General features: G+C 42.0%; 2 protein-coding genes across 9 annotated transcripts in view; one reads left to right on the top strand and one right to left on the bottom strand.

Moving 5' to 3' along the window:
• TRPT1 (tRNA phosphotransferase 1) overlaps positions 1-22,318 on the top strand; it is a 54,575-nt gene extending 32,257 nt beyond the window's left edge. For 4 of the 8 annotated variants that reach the window (XM_056527268.1, XM_056527266.1, XM_056527270.1 and 1 more), the window contains 5 exons: positions 75-244; positions 379-547; positions 16,169-16,225; positions 16,494-16,604; positions 22,060-22,317. In XM_056527268.1, coding sequence (XP_056383243.1) covers positions 75-244; positions 379-547; positions 16,169-16,225; positions 16,494-16,604; positions 22,060-22,082 — 530 coding nt within the window. In that variant the 3' untranslated portion in view covers positions 22,083-22,317. Of the gene's footprint in view, positions 1-74; positions 245-378; positions 548-7,087; positions 7,413-9,318; positions 9,388-16,168; positions 16,226-16,493; positions 16,605-22,059 lie in introns of those variants that run through there. The other 4 variants (XR_008845343.1, XM_056527271.1, XM_056527265.1 and 1 more) reach the window with 4 other exon arrangements.
• An 18-nt stretch (positions 22,319-22,336) lies between these two features.
• Positions 22,337-25,910, bottom strand: part of FERMT3 (FERM domain containing kindlin 3) — a 71,118-nt gene continuing 67,544 nt past the window's right edge. The window contains exon 15 of the mRNA XM_056527261.1: positions 22,337-22,458. Within this exon, the coding sequence (XP_056383236.1) occupies positions 22,417-22,458 (42 nt within the window). The 3' untranslated portion in view covers positions 22,337-22,416. The remainder of the gene's footprint in view (positions 22,459-25,910) is intronic.

Genomic DNA, 25,910 nt, shown 5'->3' with positions numbered 1-25,910 from the left:
TATCAGCCGCTGAAGTTGAGTTGTTGTTTTCTGTCTGGCAACAGTGCTCTCTGATGACATCTTCTCATTCTTAGATGGCTTTGTTCCTGTTTCCTTCCTGCTCTCCCTGCATCAGTTTCGCTCCTTTTCTCAGAGTGACATTGAACGTGTAGTCAGCTGTAATGATAAGCAGCGGTTTACCATAAGAACCTCTGAACACGAGGGAATACTGGAAATCCGAGCAAACCAAGGACATTCAATAAAGGTATCTTGGTTTTGTTAGTAGTTGACAGTCAGCGTTCCACAGTCCAAACCTATAAAACGCCTTTTTATAGTAATAATGTTAATCAAAATGAATGTGCAGACATTACTGTTTTTTCATATGTCTTCTGTTTATAGGTGGAAGTTGAACTCACGCCGTTAGGAGCAGATCTTCCTCCACAAGCCATACACGGGACATATCTCCATCACTGGCCTTCAATTCTCCGCTGTGGCCTTTCTCGTATGAAGAGAACACATATCCACCTTTCTACTCAGCTTCCAGGAGAAGGAGAGGGTGTGATCAGTGGTTAGTGATTCATGCTTGTTGATAACCTCATAGAGCCCTGTGTGTAGTTTGATCAAGCAGCACTTGTTATTATAGGGAATCTGTCATTACTTGCATGAAGCCCAAACCACAAGTAGTGGCAGTCCCTTGTGGCTTCTCTCTGGCTCAGTGATAGGAAACAGAGGGTGGTTATTAATGGTACTTATTCTGATTGGGTGACTGTTACTAGTGGGGTACCACAGGAGTCCGTCTTGGGTCTTGTTCTGTTTTAATATATTCATTAATGACCTTGTAGAGGGGTTGAATAGTAAAGTAGCAATCTTTGCAGATGATACTAAACTCTGTAAAGCAGTAAACACTATAGAGGACAGTGCACTGTTACAAATGGATCTGGATATGTTGTAGGTTTGGGCTGGGAAGTGGCAGATGAGGTTTAACACTGATAAATGTAAGGTAATGCACATGGGGAGGAAAAATCCAGGATGAGGTTATATATTAAATGGGAGAACACTTGGGGCGACTGACATGGAAATGGTCTTAGGGGTCTCAGTTAATAGTAAATTTAGCTGTAGTGACCAGTGTCGGGCCGCTGCGGCCAAGGCAAATAAAATCATGGCGTGCATCAATAGGGGCATAGATGCTCACGACAAGAAAATATTCTACCGCTGTACAAATCGCTAGTCAGACCACACATAGAATACTGTGTACAGTACTGGGCACCAGTGTTCAAGAAAGATATAGTGGAGCTGGAGAGGTTTTGAAACACGGGCAACCAGAGTAGTACAGGGAATGGGAGGACTACAGTACACAGAAATGTATTTAGTTTAGAAAAAAGAAGGCTTAGGGGAGATCTAATAACTATGTATAAATATATCAGGGGACAGTACAGAGATCTCTCCCATGATCTATTTATACCCAGGACTGTATATATTACAAAGGGGGCATCCTCTACGTTTAGAGGAAAGAAGGTTTCTACACAACCACAGACGGGGCTTCTTCACTGTAAGAGCAGTGAGATTGTGGAATTCTCTGCCTGAGGAGGTGGTCATGGTGAACTCTGTTAAAAGAGTTCAAAATGGGTCTGGATGCATTCTTGGAGAAAAATAACATCGCTGGTTATGTATACTAGATTTATAGGGACAGAACGTTGATCCAGGGATTTATTCTGACTGCCATATTTGGAGTCGGAAAGGAATTTTTACCTCTCGTATGAGGGTTTTTGCCTTCCCCTGGATCAACTCAGTAGGGACTTATTAGGGATATAGGTTGAACTAGATGGACTCTGGTCTTTTTTCAACCTTATGAACTATGTTACTATGAACTATGCCTGCTTGGCTTGATAGATATCTCCCTATACCAAAACATAGAGAGCTCTATTAGTCAAGATTAGTGGGAAAGGGTGAAGCTGTCACAAACTGTCCCCACGACTTTTGATTTAGGCAGTGTGAAAGTGATGACAGGTTCCTTTAAAAAATAAAAAAAACATAAAACAGGCATTGTATTCAGAAATGACACATTGCATGAAATGTACCTTTACCCCAGAACTAGCCGGAAAATCCACTTAAAAAAACTCAATGTAATTCAAGTTGTCAGATTGTATCCATTGCATTACTGTGACTGTGAAAACTGGTTTTCCGTGAGGGTTGTTGCAGTTCATTCCACAACCAAATGTCCAGTGCACATAGGAACTTCCACAAGACCTGAATAAAAGCTCCTCTAGACCTCATGCGCACTCTAGGGTCATGTGCAAGGAGCAGAGACACAGAGAGTCCTTATATTCCCATATAACAGACACATATGGTCTCCATGTGCCTCCATAATCTGGACTCGCATACTATTCTGGTCAGATTTTTTTAGCCAAAATCAGGAGTATCTTATTCCTGTCTGCATGACTGGGTATGATGGTTTTTTTTCTCCGATTTCTGCTGAACACTTTAATTTTTAATGCTGCTAATTTGACCGTGTAAACTATGGTAAAGATTACAATAAGAAACGTGGATCCCAATGAAGAATTTTCAATAAAAGAATTTGTATGAACATGGCCTTACAAGAATTTCTGTGCCTCTGTACACACCTCTAATGTGGGCAAGCTGTTCAACATTATGTGAAAATTGTGTGAATTGGTGTTGGTGCATGTACTTTTACCTAAATTTGTGTGGTGGAAACTTTCTGCCTTTATCAACTTTATTACATGGTGCAGTGCATGTGATAAATATGGTGCTGATCACATTTCTTACTTACTACAGTACTCCATTTTGTATGGTTCCCACTTTTTGTGCAACATTTTAACCAGTACAACAAAATGTGCAGCTTTTTAATGCTGTCCACAGACAGTTTTGTAACACAAGTCAAGGCTGACTTAGATTTTCACTTCAGTTAGAGCAGTTGTGCCAAAAGATGTGACTACTAGCAAATCATAAATTCCTGAACACTGCATGATATCTACTGAAATAATGACTTGGAATGTTTTTTAACCCCTTCCCGACCCATGACATACATGTACGTCATGGGTCGGGTGGGCGGAAATGACAAGGGCTTGCGGGTGGGTCCGCATCATGATCAGCAGCTGACATCTACCTGTAATTACGGACATCATAGATCGCTCCGATGTCCGTCATTTAACTGGTTAAATACCGTGATCCATACAGATCACGGCATTTAAAAATTAAAAGCTGCTATTCCCTGGTATCTAGTGGTCCCATAGGCTATGGGTTGTAGGGAAGCCCGAGGCCTTTCCTTGCCCAAGGCATCTTTCCTGGCTCATTGATTGCTTAAGGCTCCCTTTGGCAGCCCTTAGCAATCGAGCACAGATTTCATGGATCAGTGTAATGCAACAGCATTACATTGATATATGTATGCCAGCTGATGATGGCTTATTATAGGCCCCTAGGAGGGCCAAAAAAGTGTGTAAAATGTTTAAAAAAATATTTAAAACATCCCTCCTGTAATAAATGCTCACGACACAGAAAGCAAACCCTAACACAGCTCCGTAGGTGGAAAATAAAAAAGTTATAGAGTTGAGAACATTTTTTTCAAGGTTTAAATTTTCTTTTTAACCATAAAATGAAACAAAAATTATTCAAGTTTTGTCTTATTGGAATCATACTGACCCATAGAGTAAATATGGCATGTCACATTTTCTGTATTTTGAACTCCAAAAAATTATTGCCTACAAAATTGTACAATTCCATATTTTTTTTTCAATTTTGCCCTACATATAATTTTTTGGGGCTTTGTAATACATTGTATGATAAAAAAAAAAGTGTTTGTGGAAAGTACAACTTGTGACACAGAAAATAAGCCCTAAAACAACTTTGTCCATCGAAAAATACTAAAGTTATAGGTCTTAGAATGTAAGGAGAAAAAAAAAATAGCTGGGTCATTAAGGGGTTAAGAAAAACTGTCTAAATGATAAATTGCAAAACTTTGGCACAAAAGATCACTGTGTCAAAGAACAGCAAAAAAAAACAGGGTAAAACTATTCATAAATTCCCCCAATGTTTTTCTAATGAAACTCCAGGCATAAAGGCAGAAAGTGTCTTCACAGAAATTAAGATATTGGCCCTGATTTACTATTGCAAACCTGGCTAACTCTCCATTTTACTGAGAAACCCTGAGAAAGGGGTGTGGTCTCCGAAAAGGGAGCATGTTACCGACATTTTCTCAAGAACCTGACACATTTACTAAGGTTTCCACAGAAATTGTAGTGGATTTGAGCTGAGGAAAACCCCACAGATCAGAGCATGTGTAAAAATAGCAAAATGTATGGAAACCTTAGTCAATACTGTGGAAAAAAAATTGTAGGGAATTAAAACGCACAAAGAAAACTACACTCCACTCTTAAGTAAATCAGGGCCATTATGATACACTGCTCAAAAAAAATAAAGGGAACAACACAATGTAACTCCAAGTCAATCACACTTCTGTGAAATCATACTGTCCCCTCAGGAAGCAACAATGATTGACAATCAATTCCACATGCTGTTGTACAAATGGAACAGACAACAGGTGGAAATTATAGGCAGTTAGCAAGATACACCCAATAAAGGAGTGGTTCTGCAGGTGGTGACCACAGACCACTTCTCAGTTCCTATGCTTCCTGGCTGATGTTTTGGTCACTTTTGAATGCTGGCGGTGCTTTCACTCTAGTGATAGCACGAGACGGAGTCTACAACCCCCACAAGTGCCTCAGGTAGTGCAGCTCATCCAGGATGGCACATCAATGCGAGCTGTGGTAAGAAGGTTTGCTGTGTCTGTCATTGTAGTGTCCAGAGCATGGAGGCGCTACCAGGAGACAGATCACTGAGAGCTGTAAATGGGGAGGGCACACTGGCGTAATATACTGGTGATAGACACAGGGCTGGATGACGATAGCTAGGCGATCAAGCAAGGATAAACGGGTCCTCGTGGATGTGACGGCCTGCAGGGTGCATACAAAGCTGAACAGTATCATGTAGAAACAACTAAAGAAACACAGTACGCACTCACCGCTACAGTAGCTGTATCCGGAGGCCGAAAGAAGTACGCACCTGACGTACGAAACTGTCGGCGTTGCCTCCGAGCATTCCCGCATGCAGCTCATTAGACCTTGAGCCCCGGACTCCCGGACCGGATACAGCTACGGTAGCGGTGAGTGCGTACTGCGTTTCTTTTGTTGTTGCTACCAGGAGACAGGCCAGTACATCAGGAGATGCGGAGGAGGCCGTAGGAGGACAACAACCCAGCAGCAGGACCACTACCTCCGTCTTTGTGCTAGGATGAGCACTGCCAGAGCCCTGCCAAATGACCTCCAGCAGGCCACAAATGTGCATGTGTTCACTCAATCGGTCAGTAACAGACTACATTAGGGTGGTATGAGGGTCCGACATCCACAGGTGGGGGTTGTGCTTTGTGCTTACAGCCCAACACCTGGCAGGACGTTTGACATTTGCCAGAGAACACCAAGATTGGCAAATTCGCCACTGTGTTCTTCACAGATGAAAGCAGGTTCACACTGAGCACATGTGACAGAGTCTGGAGACGCCGTGGAGAATGTTCTGTTGCCTGCAACATCCTCCAGCATGACCGGTTTGGCAGTGGGTCAGTAATGGTGTGGGGGGGCATTTCTTTGGGGGGGCCACACAGCCCTCCATGTGCTTTCCAGAGGTAGCCTGACTGCCATTAGGTACCGAGATAAGATCCTCAGACCCCTTGTGAGCCCATATGCTGGTGCGATTGGCCCTGTGTTCCTCCTAATGCTAGACCTTATGTAGCTGGAGTGTGTCAGCAGTTCCTGCAAGAGGAAGGCATTGATGCTATGGACTGGCCCGTCCGTTCCCCAGACCTGATTCCGACTGATCACATCTGGGACATCCTGTCTCGCTCCATCCACCAACGCCACATTGCACCAGAGACTGTCCAGGAGTTGGCAGATGCTTTAGTCCAGGTCTGGGAGGACATCCCTCAGGAGACCATGCTCCACCTCATCAGAAGCATGCCCAGGCATTGTAGGGGTCTGCAACCTCACCTGAATCTGCAACATATAATTTTTCTGCAGCAGAAATCTAAGGGCATGCCTTACATTTTTTCCATGGATTTATGTGAACTGTAGGGGCTTTGATGAAGAACTTTTGTTAGTTATCCTTAACTCCTTAAAGGGGTACTCCGCCCCTAGGCATCTTATCCCCTATCTAAAGGATAGGGGATAAGATGTCAGATCGCTGGGGTCCCACTGCTGGGGGCCCCCGGGATCGCTGCTGCGGCACCGCGCTATCATTGCTGTAATGACGGGTGATACAGGGGACGGAGCAGAATGACGTCATGGCTCTGGCCCCCTCCCATAGACTTGTATTGAGGGGGCGGGCCATGACGTCACGAGGGCCCTGTATTGCCCGTCACTACGTGCAGAGCGAACTCGCTCTGTGCAGTAATGATCCCGGGGGCCCCCAGCAGCGGGACCCCGGCGATCTGGCATCTTATCCCCTATCCTTTGGATAGGGGATAAGATGTCTAGGGGTGGAGTAACCCTTTAAGGACCAGGCCAATTTTATTTTTGCATAACTCTCTTATATTTTCATCCACAGGTGTTTATGAGGGCTTGTTTTTTGTGTGACCAGTTGTCCTTTGTAATGACATCACCAAATGTATGGCGCAACCAAAAATACTATTTGTGTGGCAAAATTGTAAAGAAAACCGTAAATTTTCAAAATTTGGGAAAGTTTTGTTTCCACGCTGTGCAATTTACATGAAAAATGATATGTTTTCTTTATTCTTTGGGTCAATACGTTTAAAATGATACCCATGATTACATACTTTTCTATTATTGTACCGCTTAAAAAAAAAAACCTCAAACTTTTTAACCAAATTAGTACGTTTAAAATCCCTCTATCTTGACGACTTATAACTTTTTCATTTTTATTAGCAGCAGTATGAGGGCAAATTTTTAGCTCCATGATCTTAATTTTTTTTTCTATACCACATTTGCCTATATAAAACTTCTAATAAATGTTTTATTTTTATTTATTTTTTTACATTTTTTCTGACTTTATTTTTAATTTTTTTACACCTTTTACGTCCCCATAGGGGACTATTTATTGCAATCACTTGATCGATCTCAGACCAGAGCAGAAGACCCCTGGAGATGGCTGGAGGCAGGTGAGGGGACCTCTATCCACCATTATGGATGACCGGCTCCCCGCGGCAGCGCTACGGGCGATCCGATCATCCATTTTAAGTGCTGCACATACTGTGATCTGTATTGTTCATGGCATCTGAGGTGTAAATGGCGGACATCTGCGCGATCGCTGATGTCCACCATTACCGGCGGGTCCCTGGCTGCTGACAGAAGCTGGGACCTGCCAGTCCAGTGCTCGCGATCATCCCGGAGCTTAAATGTAAGTCATGGTGCGTTTTCCCTGGTTGAACTTGATGGACATATGTCTTTTTTCGACCGTACTAACTATGTAACTATGTACATTTACGTCCATTGTCGTTAAGGGGTTAAAGTGTCCCTGTCATTTAAAAAAAAAATATATATATATACTTTTGACAATTAATTGAGGTCTCAGTGCTTAGACACCTACCGATCAATAGAATGAGCAGGCAGAAGTGTGTTGTTATGTGCTTTACCCCCTAGCTTTTTAGCAATCTCCATTCAGCTCATTAAGCTAGGTTTACACTACAGAAATTCCATCCAAAATTCCATGGCAATGGGATTCCACTGCACAGTGCACACTTTGGAATTTTATAGTTACATAGTTAGTACAGTTGAAAAAAGACATATATCTATCAATTTTAACCAACGGAGACTGTTCTATAAATTCACAGTTCTTATGGTAAAGAAAGCTTGTCACCCCTGGAGACTAAACCATTTTTTCTCCAGAGGTAGGGAGTGCCCCTTATCTTTTGGGGGAGTTTTACCTGGAACAGTTTTTCCCCATATTTTTTGTATGGGTCATTTATATACCTAAATAAGTTGATCATATCCTCTGTAAACATCTCTTCTCAAGACTAAATAAATGTAATTATTTTAATCTTTCCTCATAGCTAAGATGTTCCATGCCCCTTATTAGTTTAGTTGGGCGTCTCTGCACCACTTCCAGCTCCAGAACATCCCTTTTATGAACCAGTGCCCAAAACTGAACAGCATATTCTAGGTGAGGCCGTACCAATGCTTTATAAATCTGAAGTATTATGTCCCTATCCCTCGAGTCCATGCCTCTTTTAATACATGACAATATCCTGCTGGCTTTGGAAGCAGCAGCCTGACATTGCATGCTATTCTGTAGTCTGTGATCTACAAGTACACCCAGATCCTTCTCTACCAGTGACTCTGCCAGTTTAATCCCCCCTAAGACATACGATGCATGGAGGTTATAAGTACCCAGATGCATAACTTTACATTTATCCACATTGAACTTCATTTGCCAAGTGGATGCCCAGACACTTAGTCTATCCAAGTCATCTTATAACTTATTCACATCCTCTTTAGACTGTACTACAAAGTTTAGTGTCATCTGCAAAGATAGAAACAGAGCTGTTAATCCCATCCTCCATATCATTAATACATAAGTTAAACAAAAGTTGGCCAACTACTGAATCTTGGGGTACACCACTAATAACCGGGGACCAATCAGAGTATGAATCATTGACCACCACCATCGGTCCTTAAACCAGTTTTTAACCCAGTTGCAAAATAACATTTCTAAACCTAAAGACCTTAATTTACCTATCAGACGTCTATGAGGGACAGTGTCAAACACCTTTGCAAAATCCAAAAACACTATGGGGGAGATTTATCAAAACCTGTGCAAAGGATAAGTTGCCCAGTGTCCCATAGCAACCAATCAGATCACTTCTTTCTTTTTTAACAAGGCCTCTGCAAAATGAAAGAAGCGAGCTGATTGGTTGCTATGGGCAACTGGTCAACTTTTCCTCTGGACAGGTTTTGATAAATCTCCCTCTATATCCACAGCCATCCCTCTGTCAAGGCTTCTGCTGACATCTTCATGAAAGCAAATTACGGTGGTTTGACTTCTGTCCTTGGTAAACCCATGCTGGCTATCACTTCTAATTCTATTGCCTCCTATGTATTCCTGTATGTAGTGCCTATAAACCCTTCAAACTATTTTCCCACAATGCATGTTAAAGGGGTACTCCAGTGGAAAACTATTTTTTTTAAATCAACTGGTGCCAGTGAGTTAAACAGATTTGTAAATTACTATGATTAAAAAATCTTAATCCTTCTAGTACTTATGCTGTATAATACAGAGAAAGTTAATTTCTTTTTGAATTTCTTTTCTGTCTGTCCACAGTGCTCTCCACTGACTCCTCTGTCCATGTCAGGAACTGTCCTGAAAGCAGAAGAGAAGGCGCTCCATAGGGTAATACCACCGGAGATGGGGGGGAGGGGAGAGTGAAATCTAATTGTAACTGCTCACCCTGGGTGGTTGTGTAACATACAACAGCATACACAACAATGGAAAACGCTGGGATACAATGGTCCGTCTGCAGCCCTCCTGGTGTGGAATCCACAACATGTGTATACAAGAGAAAGCTTCAGTGATAGGAGCAGGAGTACATCGGCGCTGAACGGACCCAGGACACGGCAAGGTAGGAAGGTAAAATCCAATTTATTCGATGCAACGCGTTTCCCTGCGCAAGCGCAGATTCATCAGGCATAGCAAGTGAGGGGAAGGGGCAGGTATAAATAGGACCAAGTTAACCACTTGGTTGCCAAACATTAACCCATAAGAGGCATACAATATTCACAATCTTATAAAAAATCCATATTGTACATAAAAACAAAGTCTGGCTAATAGAGTATAAAATAAATATGAACAAAAAATATCTAAATAAACAAAATATATTAATTAGCAAAATAATAACAGAAATTATTATACACAGAATATATTTATATATTATACAAATGAGTATATAACAATATATAAAAATATACCTAATTATCGTACATTTTCAATATTCTCATTTAATCCCCGTGGGGAAAGTGTAGATAACTTGAAAATCCAAAACGATTCGCGATTAATTAATCGCTGGAATCGATTAGGACAGTCACTAGGTATAGTTTCCAGTATAATGAGGGACAATGAATCCACATTACCTGGGTGACTAATTGTAAGGTGACGTGAGACGCTATGTAATAAAAATGTGTTCTTTATATTAGAGCGATGTTTGCACATACGTGACCGCACCATCTGAATGGTGCGGCCAACGTACTGCAAACCGCAACTACAAGTAAGTAAATAAATGGCAAACTGTGTCTCACAATTTAATGTATGAACAATGGGGAATAGTTTCAAAGTTTGTGTAGACTGAAAGGAAACAACTTTATTATTCCCTATCATTCTACAGCATAAACATTTAGTTTTTTACACGCAGAGCAACCTATGTGTGGTAAATACATATAACTAGCATTTAACCTAATATTTTTGGTTTTTATTCTATTAGGAGCTATAAGACTTTGCAGATTTTTTGCTCTTCTAAATGTGATTTGAGGGCACCTTGGCATGCCATGTCTTTCAGGATGGGATCACTTGTAATAATGGACCAGTTTCTCTTTAAAATATTTTTTACGGTGATAGCTTCATGATTATAATCGGTAATGAAATTGAACCTATATTAATCATATATATCTTTATTATCCTCACATTTTTTGTTTCGCTCTGTTTCATATCAATGACTTTATGATAGGCTGATGTCAGCAGCCCTTTCGGATATCCCTTTGCAGAAAATCTTGTTCTTAATATATTGGCTTGTTCTTTAAAATCTTTATCAGATGTACAATTTTTTCTAATACGTAAATATTGACCGTATGGGACCCCCTTGAGCCATTTAGGATAATGAGCGCTGTTGAAATTTAAAAAACTATTGACGTCTACCTTTTTAAATTGAGTTCTAGTAACTATATTGCCATCAGCATTCATAACCTCTAAATCCAGAAATTGTATGGGGGTAGAAGATAAATTAAGGGTAAATTGGATGCCCCATGTGTTACTATTCAATTCATTTACAAATTCGGTGGCTTGTTTCTCTGACCCAGTCCAAATAATAAATCGTCTATAAATCTACGGAAAAAATAAATAAATGGCGAGTATAGTGGACACACTCAAATGCCCCCATAAATAATTGATATGAAACAGAGCGAATTAGTTATAAACAGAAACAAAAAATGTGAACATAATAAAGATATATATGATAAATATAGGTTCAATTTCATTACCGATTATAATCATGAAGCGATCACCATAAAAAATATAAAAAATAAAAACTGGTCCATTATTACAAGTGATCCCATCCTGAAAGACATGGCATGCCAAGGTGCCCTCAAATCACATTTAGAAGAGCAAAAAATCTGCAAAGTCTTATAGCTCCTAATAGAATAAAAACCAAAAATATTAGGTTGAATGCTAGTTATATGTATTTACCACACATAGGTTGCTCTGCGTGTAAAAAAAAACTAAATGTTTATGCTGTAGAATGATAGGGAATAATAAAGTTGTTTCCTTTCAGTCGTCACAAACTTTGAAACTATTCCCCATTGTTCATACATTAAATTGTGAGACACAGTTTGCCATTTATTTACTTACTTGTAGTTGCGGTTTGCAGTACGTTGGCCGCACCATTCAGATGGTGCGGTCACGTATGTGCAAACATCGCTCTAATATAAAGAACAAATTTTTATTACATAGCGTCTCACGTCACCTTACAATTAGTCACCCAGGTAATGTGGATTCATTGTCCCTCATTATACTGGAAACTATACCGAGTGACTGTCCTAAACGATTCCAGCGATTAATTAATCGCAAATCGTTTTGGATTTTCAAGTTATCTACACTTTCCCCGCGGGGATTAAATGAGAATATTGAAAATGTACGATAATTAGGTATATTTTTTATATATTGTTATATACTCATTTGTATAATATATAAATATATTCTGTGTATAATAATTTCTGTTATTATTTTGCTAATTAATATATTTTGTTTACTTAGATATTTTTTGTTCATATTTATTCATATTTATTTTATACTCTATTAGCCAGACTTTGTTTTTATGTATTAAATGTATTTTTTATAAGATTGTGAATATTGTATGCCTCTTATGGGTTAATGTTTGGCAACCAAGTGGTTAACTTGGTCCTATTTATACCTGCCCTTTCCCCTCACTTGCTATGCCTGATGAATCTGCGCTTGCGCAGGGAAACGCGTTGCATCGAATAAATTGGATTTTACCTTCCTACCTTGCCGTGTCCTGGGTCCGTTCAGCGCCGAAGTACTCCTGCTCCTATCACTGAAGCTTTCTCTTGTATACACATGTTGAGGAACTGTCCTGAGCAGGAACAATTCCCCATAGCAAACCTCTCCTCCTCTGGACAGTTCCTGACATGAACAGAGGTGTCAGCAGAGAGCACCGTGGACAGACAGAAACTAAATTCAAAAAGAACTTCCTCTGTATTAAACAGTAGCTGATAAGTACTGGAAGGATTGTGATTTTTTTTAATAGAAGTAATTTACAAATCTGTTTAACTTTCTGACACCAGTTGATTTAAAAAAAAAAAAAAAAATTTCTCCACTGGAGTTAAAGGGTTATCCAGGAAAAAACTTTTTTTTATATATATCAACTGGCTCTGGAAGGTTAAACAGATTTGTAAATTGTGTGTGGCTAGATAGGCGGTGCTGGACATGCAGGAAAGACAGTCTCTTGTATATATAGTGCAAAGACAGAAATATTGTCCGCACTCACCGAGCCGATAGACGTGTTCGCTTTATTGAGAACTTGCAGGTTCCATAAAAACCAATATCATCTATGTGAGAAATTAACTGTGTTGCTCCTACTTTTGATTACTGAAATCAAAAGTAGGAGCAACACGGTTAATTTCTCACATAGATGAAATACATGAGGGCAAGTTTGAATGCATGCGTTTTGCAGGCATCGAACATATCCCTCTACAACCGCAGGGTGTGGATAGACACCAAAAGTTAATTCAGAGCGAAGCTAAGTGGATAATAAAATTCAAAGCATTAGGGCCCATGGGCTTCAATGATCGAAATGATCTTAGCTCATTCCTATAATATAGTATTGGAGTTAGAAATAATAATACAGATATCCATGTATAATTAATTTTGTGCTGTCATCTCTGTTTTTATATACAAATTATTGTTTTTAACCTTTATAGCATTTCTTTGTATTGGTGATGGGTGCACCTGTCCTCCCCTCCCCCTTTCCCTTATCCTTTCCTTCCCCTCCCTCCCCTCCCCATCTCCAATATATACCTGTAAGGTGAGCCAGAGAGCCAGGAACCACAAGATGCGTGGATAACGCGAAACGGTGCTGTTGTTCCTGACAGCCGCTCCTAGACTCCTTTCCCGGAGCAGCTCCCCCTCCCTACACTCGGGTGTTTTTTGATATTGGCTTTTTATGGAACCTGCAAGTTCTCAATAAAGCGAACACGTCTATCGGCTCTGTGAGTGCGGACAATATTTCTTTCTTTGCACTATAGATTTGTAAATTACTTCTATTAAAAAATCTTCATCCTTTCAGTACTTATGAGCTTCTGAAGTTGAGTTGTTCTTTTCTGTCTAAGTGCTCTCTGATGACGTGTCTCGGGAACCGCCCAGTTTAGAAGCAAATACCAATAGTAAACCTCTTCTACTCTGTGCAGTTCCCGAGACAAGCAGAGATGTCAGCAGAGAGCACTGTTGACTGAAAGAAAACAACAACTCAACTTCAACAGCTGATAATTATTGAAAGGATTAAGATTTTTTAATAGAAGTAATTTACAAATCTGTTTAACTTTCTGGAGCCAGTTGATATAAAAGAAAAAGTTTTTTCCTGGAATACCCCTTTAAGCTTTCCAGTCTATAAATACCTGGGGAAGACCTAGAGCCCATTTTGAAGATTAGCACCACATTCTCCTTGTGCCAGTCCCTCCCATGAACAAGGGCGCAGAAATAACTGAACTGATTTCTCTAAGAACTCTTGGGTATAATTCATCTGGTCCAGGAGCTTTGCTTACATTCACTTTATTTAATTTACTTTGGACCATATCTACAATAATCCAGTTCAGTACATTACTTGATATATAACCAGCTCCTCCCTCTTCCTTTCTATATACAGTACTAAAGAACCTATTCAGTAGCTCGGCCTTATGATTCCCAGTGACCACCTCCCCATTATGAGTATTTAGGGGTCCTACATGCCATGTCATTGTGTTCTTTTTTTTTTTTTGCTTTCTTTTGCCGCCTGCCTTTGTGATTTTTTTTTCTGCTTTAATTCCACTTTTACAGATTTTATTAAGCTCTTTGTAATTTTTAAAGGCTAATGCTGACCCCACAGGTTTGTATTATTTAACCCCTTAAGGAACTCAGCGTTTTTCCGGTTTTGCATTTTCATTTTTTCCTCATCACCTTCTAAAAATCATAACGCTTTCAATTTTGCACATAAAATTCCATATGATGGCTTATTTTTTGCGCCACCAATTCTACTTTGCAGTGACGTTAGTCATTTTACAAAAAAAATCCATGGCGAAACGGAAAAAAAATTCATTGTGCGACAAAATTGAAGAAAAAATTTAATTTTGTAACTTTTGGGGGCTTCCGTTTTTGGTAAAAATGACCTTATCTTTATTCTGTAGGTCCATATGGTTAAAATGATACCCTACTTATATAGGTTTGATTTTGTCGTACTTCTGAAAAAAAATCATAACTACATGCAGGAAAATTTATGTTTAAACTTTTTAATTTTTCCGTGTATGGGCTGGTATGAGGGCTCATTTTTTGCGCCGTGTTCTGAAGTTTTTATTGGTACCATTTTTGCATTGATCGGACTTTTTGATCGCTTTTGATTAAAAGAAAAACCAAAAATATGCTATTATGGAATTTTTTTGCGCGTACGCCATTGACCGTGCAGTTTTAATTAACAATATATTTTTAGATTTTGGACATTTACGCACGCGGCGATACCACATATGTTTATTTTTATTTACACAGTTTTTTTCTATGGGAAAAGGGGGGTGATTCAAACTTTTATTAGGGAAGGGATTAAATTACCTTTTTGTTAACTTTTTTTTTTTCACTTTTTTTTTTTGCAGTGTTATAGCTCCCATAGGGGGCTATGACACTGCACACACTGATCTTTTACCCTGATCCCTGCAAAGCCATAGCTTTGCATGGATCAGCGTAATAGGGGCTTGATTGCTCAAGCGTGAAGCTCAGGCATGGAACAATCAAACGCCGATCGGACGCGACGGAGTAAGGTAAGGGGACCTCCGCTCGCGTCCTAGCTGATCGGGACATCGCGTTTTTATCACGATAGTCCTGGTCAGCCCGACTGAGCTGCCAGGAAGCGTTTACTTTAATTTTCAGCACGGCGATCAACTTTGATCGCCGCGTCTGAAGGGTTAATAGCGCGTGGCACAACGATCAGTGCCGCGCACTGTTAGCTCAGGATCCCAGCTATGAATAGCAGCCGGGACCGACCCGGTGTGATGCGGGGTCACAGCGTACAGGTACGCCCTGCGTCCTTAAGAGTTTACATGCTATTTTTGTTGTTTATTGCTCTTTTAACATCAGATGTCAGCCATGTAGGATATATTTAGCTGTATAGTTATTCATTATAGATTAAAAAATCTCCTTTATCTCCCATTTATCATCTGTATTTGATAAGAGTTTATCCTGAAGTGAAATTTGCCATTTTAAAATATGTTCTTGCCCTCCTGACATGTCTGTTTTTTTATACTTGGAATCTCCAGACAACATTTTTATGCTAGATGGAGATGGCTGTGCTATTTTTCTGGCATCTGCCTAATCAAAGGAATCAATGCTGTACATAATAATTTCAGCTATTGTGTTTCTTATTTATTATGCTAATACTATTATTGCTTCCTGTAATGACTTAATTGGCCTATCAGCAGTAAATGCATTTTCAGATGAAAAATAAACTGGTCTCCTGGGACAGCCATTGTGTACTAAGTCACCGGGGAAGGAACCTCATGAGCGGTACAGAGCATTGGGAGACATTCATTAAACTGTGACACGATATAAGTGGCGTCTGGCAAATTCCACTGTTAAGTGGTTACTGGCTCATTTACTGAGTATGCTTGTCAGCATTGTAAATTGACATAATGGTCAATATGTCTTTCTGCAGGCATGCGTAGGGACTGTGAAGTAGCAATATTTATAGACCTTCCAAAAGCCATATCAGGTGAGTCTGTTCTTTATTCCTATATGTTATATAAGCGATGCAATATTTCACTCATAATCAGACATAAGACTTTTTCACACAATATCATTCTAGAATAAATGAAATCAAAAGGTTAAAACTTCGATGCAAGAACATTATGTTAAGACTTTTAAAAATGACATTGCCACATTGCACAATGAATAGCTGTTGTGGGGGTAGTCCATGTAGTTCTGTGGTGTTAACGCCCAAGTATATCAGATACATATTTCATTCTGTTTTGCTTTTATAGATCAAATCCCATTCTTCTGGTCTGCTAACCATGTCCTCCTCACACCTGGGAATGCAGATGGTGTCCTCCTACCTAAATATTTTCTAAAGGTTCTACAGCTCAGACCTCACAGTAAGTCTTTAGGGGCACAGTTAAAACTTTCAAGTAAAAAAAAAAATGAAATTGAAGTTTATCTATATGATTTTCTATAATCCCTGCAGCAACAGTGACATATAGTGGGTTCTTCTCGAGCGCTTCATTGGAGGACATAGGACCATGGGTATATGCTGCTTGCTGCTAGGAGGCTGACACTAGGCAAAAAACTAAAGAAAGTCTGCTCCTCTCGGAAGGATATACCCACCTCCTGGCTCTGAGCAACTCAGTTTTAGCTTAGTGTCAGCAGGAGGCAGACACAGGTCTGGAGCTGTCCAGACCTGGTCTTATTTCTTTAGTTTTTTCCTAGTATCAGTGTCTAGTTAGAAAACGACCCAGGTCCCTGTGTCCAGAGAGAAGCAGGTCTTGCAGATACAGCTGGAGCAGACAGCAGCAGGGTGACTGGCAGAGAGGTCCACTCTGGCCTGCATACGGAGCGCGCGGTGACAGATGAGAGACTGGGAGTAGAGAGGAGGAGGAGCTTCCGGAAGTTTATGACTAGGCCTGAGCCACTGGCTCAATTAGTGTTACTGCCCATGGCCCGGACAAGTGGGCGTAGTTATGACTATGCCCGAGCCGTGGGCTCAATTAGTGTTAATGCCCGTGGCCCGGACCGGAGACACCGGGCGCACATTGTAGCGTGGCTGCAGCGCAGAGTGCTCAGGAAGGGGCACCGCTGGAACATCAGCGGAGGGTGCAGCAGGCGGAGCCACCGGCAGGCCCGAGCTGCGGAGAACAGTGCTCTCACTGCCCGCAGCCCAGATCAAGGCAGCCGGCGGCACCAAGACAAGGGACGTACCCCCCTGTGAAAGGACACGGGCATGCTCCTGTCGCCCCACGCTAGAAAAAATAATAGCTACCGGGAGCAAGAGTTCCCTCTTATCACAAAATTGTACACGCCGTCCGGACTCGAAGCGTGGTGGCCCTTTTGTTTTTCGGGCCACCTGGACAAACCAGTGGCCACACATGATAGGAGGGCACCCTCTTTCCAGACTCTCTCCTCCTGGAAGTCGGGGCCTCGTTCCAACCAACCCTCTTCCAAATCTGGGACTCGCAAGTCTCCCACTGCCTGAGGGTGCACCCCCATCCGAGTCTCTTCTTCGGGTGGGTGGTCGCCTGTCCCTCTTCCGGGACGCTTGGCTGGCGCAAGTTCAGGATGCTTGGGTTTGAGAGGTCGTATCCCAGGCCTATCAAATAGAATATTCTTCAATTCCCCGGGATCATTTTTTCCGGTCTCGCCCCCCCCCCCCCCTCGATCTCCCGCTCTTGCTGCAGCTTTTCAGGTGGCCCTTCGCACCCTTCTGTGCCAGGGTGTGATTTGTTGGTCCCTCCTCGGGAACGTTTTTCGGGGTTCTATTCCAATCTCTTCGTAGTTCCCATGAAGGACGGCACTGTCCGACACATTCTCGGTTTGAAGCTTCTAACCGTCATGTGTGGCATTTCCGAATGGAATCCCTGTGGTCAGTGGTCGCCTCCATGGATCCGGGAGGAGTTCCTCTCTTCCGTGGACATACGGAATGCCTTACACATTCCGATCTTTCAGGCCCATCAGAGGTTTCTAAGGTTCGCTGTTCCTGCGGGTCATTTTCAGTTTGTCGCCCTAACCTTCGATCTGGCAACTGCTCCCAGAGTCTTCACCAAGATGCTGGCGGGGTGTCTCGGTCCTCCCCTATCTGGGCGACCTACTCATCAAGGCACCCTCCCTGGAACACAATTGGGTCAGCCTCAACATTACTCTGCAGACCCTCTCCAGTTGCGGTTGGATCATCAACCACGCAAAATTTAACTTGTCCCCACCCCATGTCTGACCTTTCTCGGGATCCGCTTCGACGTGGCGGCAGCCCATCTTACTCTTCCGGAGGACAAGCTTCGGGAGTTGTTGTGGGGGATTCGCTTGCTCCGGCAGCTGGGTCTTGTTCCCATCCGTACCTGCATGTCGGTCCTGGGCAAGATGGTGGCCTCTATGGAGGCAGTCCCATTTGCCCAATTTCGGTACCGTCCTCTCCAGTGGGCCATCCTCTCTCTCTCCACCGCGGGATCCGGCTTCCGATCCTAGTTCGCCGCTCCCTCCTTTGGTGGCTTCGGTCTCCCCTCCTCCAGGAGGGTCGCTCCTTCCTACCTCTCAATTGGCATGTCCTGACCACAGTCGCGAGTCTCCTCGGCTGGGGAGGTGTCTTCCAGGACAAGATGGTTCAGGGCCGTTGGAGTCCGGTCTCCCCCATCAATATCCTAGAGCTCCGTGCGATCTTCCCATGCATTCTTCACTGGAGTCTCCTAATTCGGGGCCTTCCAGTGCGACACCCGTAGCTTGGAGGCCATAAAGGAAGCGTTGAAGATTCTCTCCTGGGCATAACTTCACGTTCTGGCAATATCGGCAAGTGGTTCCTTCACCCGGAGGTCTTCGCTCAGATCTGTCGCCCCTGGGGAACTCCAGACGTGGATCTCTTCATGTCCCGCCGGAACAGGAAAGTCCCTTGCTTCATCTCCGGGTCGCAGGATCCCCTGGCACTGGCGGTAGACGCTCTCGTTGTCCCTTGGAACCCCTTCGCTCTGCCCTACCTCTTTCCTCTGCTTCCACTTCCTCCCAGGGTCATCAGGAAGCTCAAGGCGGAGGTGGTTTCGGTGATTCTGGTAGCCCCGGTCTGGCCTTGTCACGTGTGGTACGCCAACTTGGTCATTCTTGTGGCGGACGTTCCCTTCCCTCTTCTGGATCGTCCCGACCACCTCTCCCAAGAACCCCTCTGCCACCCCAATTTACTTCCGCTGCGTTTGATGGTGTGGCGGTTGAGACCGCGGTTTTAAGGGCTCGAAGTTTCTCTTCCCGTGTGATCCAGACCATGTTCCGCGCTCGGAAGCCCTCGTCCGCCAGGATTTACCACCGTACCTGGTGGGCCTATTTCAGCTGGTGTAAGGCTCGTTCTCTCTTTCCCATCTCTTTTTCCTTGCCGAACCTCTTGTCCTTTTTGCAATCGGAAATAGAGATGCATCTTGCCCTCAGTTCCCTCAAAGGGCAGGTTTCGGCACTTTCTGTTCTCTTCCAACGCCCTCTTGCGTCCGACCTTCATGTGCGGACTTTTTTTGCAGGGCGTGGCTCACGAGGTTCCTCCGTTTCGGTCCCCCACTGCTCCTTGGGACCTCAACCTCGTTCTGGATGCTCTGCAGGGCTCTCCGTTTGAGCCTCATGGTCAGGTCTCCCTTCGCTTCCTTTCCAGGAAGTTGACCTTCCTTGTCACAGCCATTCGCTGTGTGTCGGAATTGGCCACCCTCTCTTGCCGTTCCCCTTTCCTGGTGCTTCACCAAGACAAAGTGGTACTTCGGCCGGTGCCCTCTTTTGTGCCCAAGGTTGTGTCTTCGTTTCACTTGAATGAAGAGATTGTGTTACCTTCCTTCTGCCCGTCTCCTTCTCATCCACGGGAGAGCCGGCTTCACAAGCTGGACTTGGTTTGAGCGGTTTGGACCTATTTGTCAGTCACTTCCTCCTTCCGGCTGTGTGACTCCCTGTTTGTGCTTCCTGAGTGACGGCGCAAGGGGCTTCCGGCTTCCAAGGCCACTATCTCCCGGTGGATACACTCTGACATATCGGAGGCGTATCGTTGCAAGGGTCCGGTACCCCCTTTTCGTGTGACGGCTCACTCCACCCGCGTGGTGGGTGCATCTGGGGCGGTCAGCCACAGGGCTTCAGCTTTGCAGGTTTGCAAGGCAGCAACTTGGTCGTCTCTGCATACCTTTGCCAAGTTTTACCGTGTTCATTCTTTTGCTTCCTCCGACGCAGGCCTTGGCCGCAAGGTTCTACAGGCAGCAGTTCAGTCATCTGCCTGAGTTCTGTTCTGGCTGGGATCTTAGTCTATCCCTCTCCAGGGACTGCTTTAGAATGTCCCATGGTCCTGTGTCACCCAATCAGGTGCTCGAGAAAAGTAGTTTTTTGGACTCACCGTAAAATCTCTTTCTCTGAGCTTCTATTGGGGGGACAGAGCACCTGCTCATTGGTTTGTTTGCGGCCAGCCAGTTTCCACCACTGTAGTGCATGGGTGTTTTTTTTGCGGTTGGTTTTTGTTTGGACTGTTCCTTTCTCGGTAGGTTCTCCTTCTACTTTGGGACTAAACTGAGTTGCTCAGAGCCAGGAGGCGGGTATATCCTGCCGGGAGGAGCCAACTTTCTTTATTTTTTTTTGCCTAGTGTCAACCTCCTAGCAGCAAATGGCATATACCCTGTGTCCCCCAATAGAAGCTCAGAGAAAGAAATTTAACGGTAAGTCCAAAAATCTACTTTTTCGGCAGTTATGCCCTTTAATATCCAAGTATTTGTCCCAAATATATCAATATATTCTGAGAAGTGGATGAGGATATAAAATAAAAGCATATAAATATTTAAGTTACATGATACAGCATATACTGTAGTTGGTTATCTGTATTGGACAACATAGCATCTAAATTTTTCTGTACAGAAAAAGACTTATGAAAATTCTAACCTGCGTAGATATGTTTTTTTTTTGTTATTTGACATAGCTATGACAGTGTGAAAGGGGTCTTAGGGCCCTTTTACATGAGCCAGCCCATTCCCTAAAACAGGCACTGCTTTTGTACATCAGCACACTTAAAGGGAATATGTCACCAATTTATTTTTTGTAATAAATAGAATTATTAGATATCAAGAGATATCTAGTCTGTTCTTAACCACTCTTCAGACACCAACAAAATGGTGATAGTGGAAATGAAAAAAACAACAAAACCCCCTCCCCCCTCTTCTTTTACACATAGACAGAGGAGGAAGGTAGACGGGCGAGGTCTAATTTGCAGCAGCCAGGCAAGTTGCTTGCTTTCACCAGATTCCTCATGTTAGTTCCCTCTGCTGGTCAACAGTGGGGGATATGACAAGTTATTTAATTTTTCATATTTTGTGACAAGTAATTTTTTTTTTTTTATATTTCCAAAAATATTTATAAAAAGGAAAAAAATATATTTAACCCCTAAAAAAAATAATCACATTTGGTGACACATTCCCTTTAAAAAGCCTGTTACATGGCTCAATTATTGTGCTGACAGTGCGGCGGGAATGATAGTTTGTGCAGCCCTCTACTTCCATTGTTGATGGTCAAACATCTACTAAGACACTGGATGTGAGGATGACGGACAGGTATTATTATATAACTGATGCGATCAGCAGACTAATAAGCATTTGCTTATTTGTTGGCTGATCGATGGGCCTATGACACAAGGCACTGGCAGCTTGTCCTTATAATCATCCGGTATAATAGGGCCTCAACAGGTGAGTTAATCTACACATAAGATATGTAGTTATAGTAGCCAAGCAAATGTTTTTTGACAAGTATGAAAGTCACTGAGTTACTGCTGCAGCCTCATGAAAATTATGTTACTGGCAGAACATGATGAAGGATATGGGTGTTTTTTTAACCTATACTTTTATCTTTTTGCAGGAAAACTGCTTGACCATGAATGACAGACCCAAAAAAGTTTTTAACAGTTTGTAAGATGTGGATTTTGTCATTTTATCATGATCTCTATGAGATCTGTAGAACCACGGATATTGTGTGAAACAGCTGTAATCTGATTGCAGTAAAGAGAAGCACTGAGCAAAGCAGCCGCGGACATTTGCATGAGAGCTCTTTACTGAAGAAATCATTTTTTTCTTCTACTTTCGTTTGAAATAAAGAATTGGAAGAATGTAGTGAGTTGCTGCCCTCCTCTCTTTTCTATATCTTATATGCACTTGGTTTTTAAAGTGAACTCAGAAGGATAAGCTTTTTAACTCGATTGCAAAGCTCAGACCCTGTTCAGATGGGGAAGGTACTGCTGGTTTCTTGGATTTGTTCGCTCTGAAATTAGTTTCCAAAAAATAAAAATGTTATGGCTGTTAGAATATAGTAATACAAAAAAGGGAAATAGTTTGAAATGATTCTGTTGTGAAAAGAAAGAAAAACATATAAAACTAAAACTATAAATAATATCATAAAATATAAATAAATAAAAAACAATGACAGAATTATTTTTTTAATGTTTTATCCACAAAATAATTTATATTAAAAAAATACACAGTTGAAAGGTGCCTGTCAGTGTAAGCCGCAGGACCTGTGTGTATTTGCCACAGCATTATAATTACACATATGTATGTGAGGTCGTACGAAACCAAATGAAACTAGCCTACGAACTCCAGACGTGGAAAAAACTAAAGTAGGTGCCGTAAAATATAACTTTTAATTAGATAATAAAATACACCAAAATAAAGGATAGTGTATTAAACGTGTATTAAATCAAAATATAAGGAAGGAGGGGGACACAAAATGCAACTCCCCTATCTCACATAGGTGCGCTCCCCGACACTGTTACGGGCACTCTGCTACTGCAGAGTTTATCTGGCACCCCGCCGTTGAATCAGCAGCAGCTAGACGGCCCATTTATAATACCTGAGCTCATCTCCATGATCTATATGGTATATGAAGAGCTGTGTGGTATCCCCTGGTATATTGGTATCATCCATGTACAGGCTATCATGCCTGATAGGGGCTATGTATTTATACGATTATAAGTTATAAATATTAATCCTTGGTGCTAATTTTAGCATTTTTTAGCAATTGGGCTTGCTGCTGTCTGTAGTGCGGTTTCTCTTATCTGACATCGGTCATTCATCATATATACATTTTCCTTGGTTAATACCTGTGCCCTCTATATTACCCCTGATGAAGTTCTGATTGACCAGAAACGCATTGGGTACATTTACAACATTCAATAATGGGGTGATATATATTGGTATTATCTTGATACACAGAGATAAGGACCTTATGTGAGATAGGGGAGTTGCATTTTGTGTCCCCCTCCTTTCTTATATTTTGATTTGGTATCACGTTTAATACACTATCCTTTATTTTGGTGTATTTTATTATTATCTAATAAAAAGTTATATTTTACGGCACCTACTTTAGTTTTTTCCATATTTGCCACAGCAGCATGCACCCGGGTATTAGGTAGTTGTGCTGGCTATTTTTCTTTTTTTGGTTTTTGCTATGCAAGTTAGGGGGAGTGGCACCCTCTCCAGCTGTGCACCCCTCCCTGTTCACAGGCGTTTGTTTTTTTAAATTGATAGTGGATTCTGCATGTCACCCAGTCAGAGGCCATATGCCCAGCAGAGGTAAGTGGATTAAAGGGGTACTCCGGTGGAAAACTTTTATTTAAAAAAAAATAAAAATTTAACTCCTGTACCTGTACGCCCGTGGGAATTTCGGTCCCCGCCGGGGACCGGGCCGGTGTGACTGCTGATATCTATCAGCAGGCACCCCGCGCAAATGCCCAGGGGGGTCATCAGACCCCCCATGTCGGTGTTCACACTTGCGATTGTGAGAGATGTCAGCAGAGAACACTGTGCTCGTGATGTCAGCAGAGAGCTCTGTGTTTCAAAAAGAAAATAATTTCCTCTGTAGTATTCAGCAGCTAATAAGTACTGGAAGGATTAAGATTTTTTTAATAGAGGTAATTTACAAATCTGTTTAACTTTCTGGCACCAGTTGATTAAAAAAAAAAAAAGAAAAGTTTTCCACCAGAGTGTACCCCTTTAACCCCTTAAGGACTGAGCCCTTTTTCACCTTAAGGACATTTTTTGCAATTCTGACCACTGTAAATTTAAACATTAATAACTCTGGAATGCTTTTAGTTATTAATCTGATTCCGAGATTGTTTTTCGTGACATATTCTACTTTAACATAGTGGTAAAATTTTGTGGTAACTTGCATCCTTTCTTGGTGAAAAATCCCAAAATTTTATGAAAAATTAGAAAATTTAGCATTTTTCTAACTTTGAAGCTCTCCGCTTGTAAGGAAAATGGATATTCAAAATAATTTTATTTTTTTATTCACATATGCAATATGTCTACTTTATGTTTGCATCATAAAATTGACGTGTTTTTACTTTTGGAAGACACCAGAGGGCTTCAAAGTTCAGCAGCAATTTTCCAATTTTTCACGAAATTTTGAAACTCGCTTTTTTTCAGGGACCAGTTCAGGTTTGAAGTGGATTTGAAGGGTCTTCATATTAGAAATACCCCATAAAAGACCCCATTATAAAAACTGCACCCCCCAAAGTATTCAAAATGACATTCAGTCAGCGTTTTAACCCTTTAGGTGTTTCACAGGAATAGCAGCAAAGTGAAGGAGAAAATTCACAATCTTTATTTTTTACACTCGCATGTTTTTGTAGACCCAATTTTTGCAAGGGGTAAAAAGGAGAAAACTTTTACTTGTATTTGAAACCCAATTTTTCTCGATTAAGGACATACCTCATATGTCTATGTTAATTGTTCGGCGGGCGCAGTAGAGGGCTCAGAAGGGAAGGAGCGACAAATGGTTTTTGGGGGGCATGCCGCATTTAGGAAGCCCCTATGGAGCCAGGACAGCAAAAAACCCCACATGGCATACCATTTTGGAAACTAGACCCCTTGGGGAACGTAACAAGGGGTAAAGTGAACCTTAATACCCCACAGGGGTTTCACAACTTTTGCATATGTAAAAAAAAATTTACATTTTTACAAAGGGTTAAAGCAGAAAATACCCCCCAAAATTTGAAGCCCAATTTCTCCCGATTCAGAAAACACCCCATATGGGGGTGAAAAGTGCTCTGCTGGCGCACTACAGGTCTCAGAAGAGAAGGAGTCACATTTGGCTTTTTGAAAGCAAATTTTGCTCTGGGGGCATGCCGCATTTAGGAAGCCCCTATGGTGCCAGAACAGCAAAAAAAAAAAAACACATGGCATACCATTTTGGAAACTAGACCCCTCGGGGAACGTAACAAGGGGTTAAGTGAACCTTAATACCCCACAGGTGTTTCACGACTTTTGCATATGTAAAAAAAAAATTTTTTTACCTAAAATGCCTCTTTTCACAAAAATTTTACATTTTTAAAAAGGGTAAAAGCAGAAAATACCCCCCAAAATTTGTAACACAATTTCTCCCGAGTACGGCGATACCCCATATGTGACCCTAAACTGTTGCCTTGAAATACGACAGGGCTCCAAAGTGAGAGCGCATTTGAGGCCTAAATTAGGGACTTGCATAGGGGTGGACATAGGGGTATTCTACGCCAGTGATTCCCAAACAGGGTGCCTCCAGCTGTTGTAAAACTCCCAGCATGCCTAGACAGTCAGTGGCTATCTGGCAATACTGGGAGTAGTTGTTTTGCAACAGCTGGAGGCTCCGTTTTGGAAACAGTGGCGTACCAGACGTTTTTCATTTTTATTGGGGAGGGGGGCTGTGTAGGGGTATGTGTATATGTAGTGTTTTTT

Source organism: Hyla sarda, chromosome 6, assembly GCF_029499605.1.
Source record: "Hyla sarda isolate aHylSar1 chromosome 6, aHylSar1.hap1, whole genome shotgun sequence".
Taxonomy (NCBI): domain Eukaryota; kingdom Metazoa; phylum Chordata; class Amphibia; order Anura; family Hylidae; genus Hyla; species Hyla sarda.
This window is presented reverse-complemented; position numbering and strand designations above follow the sequence as displayed.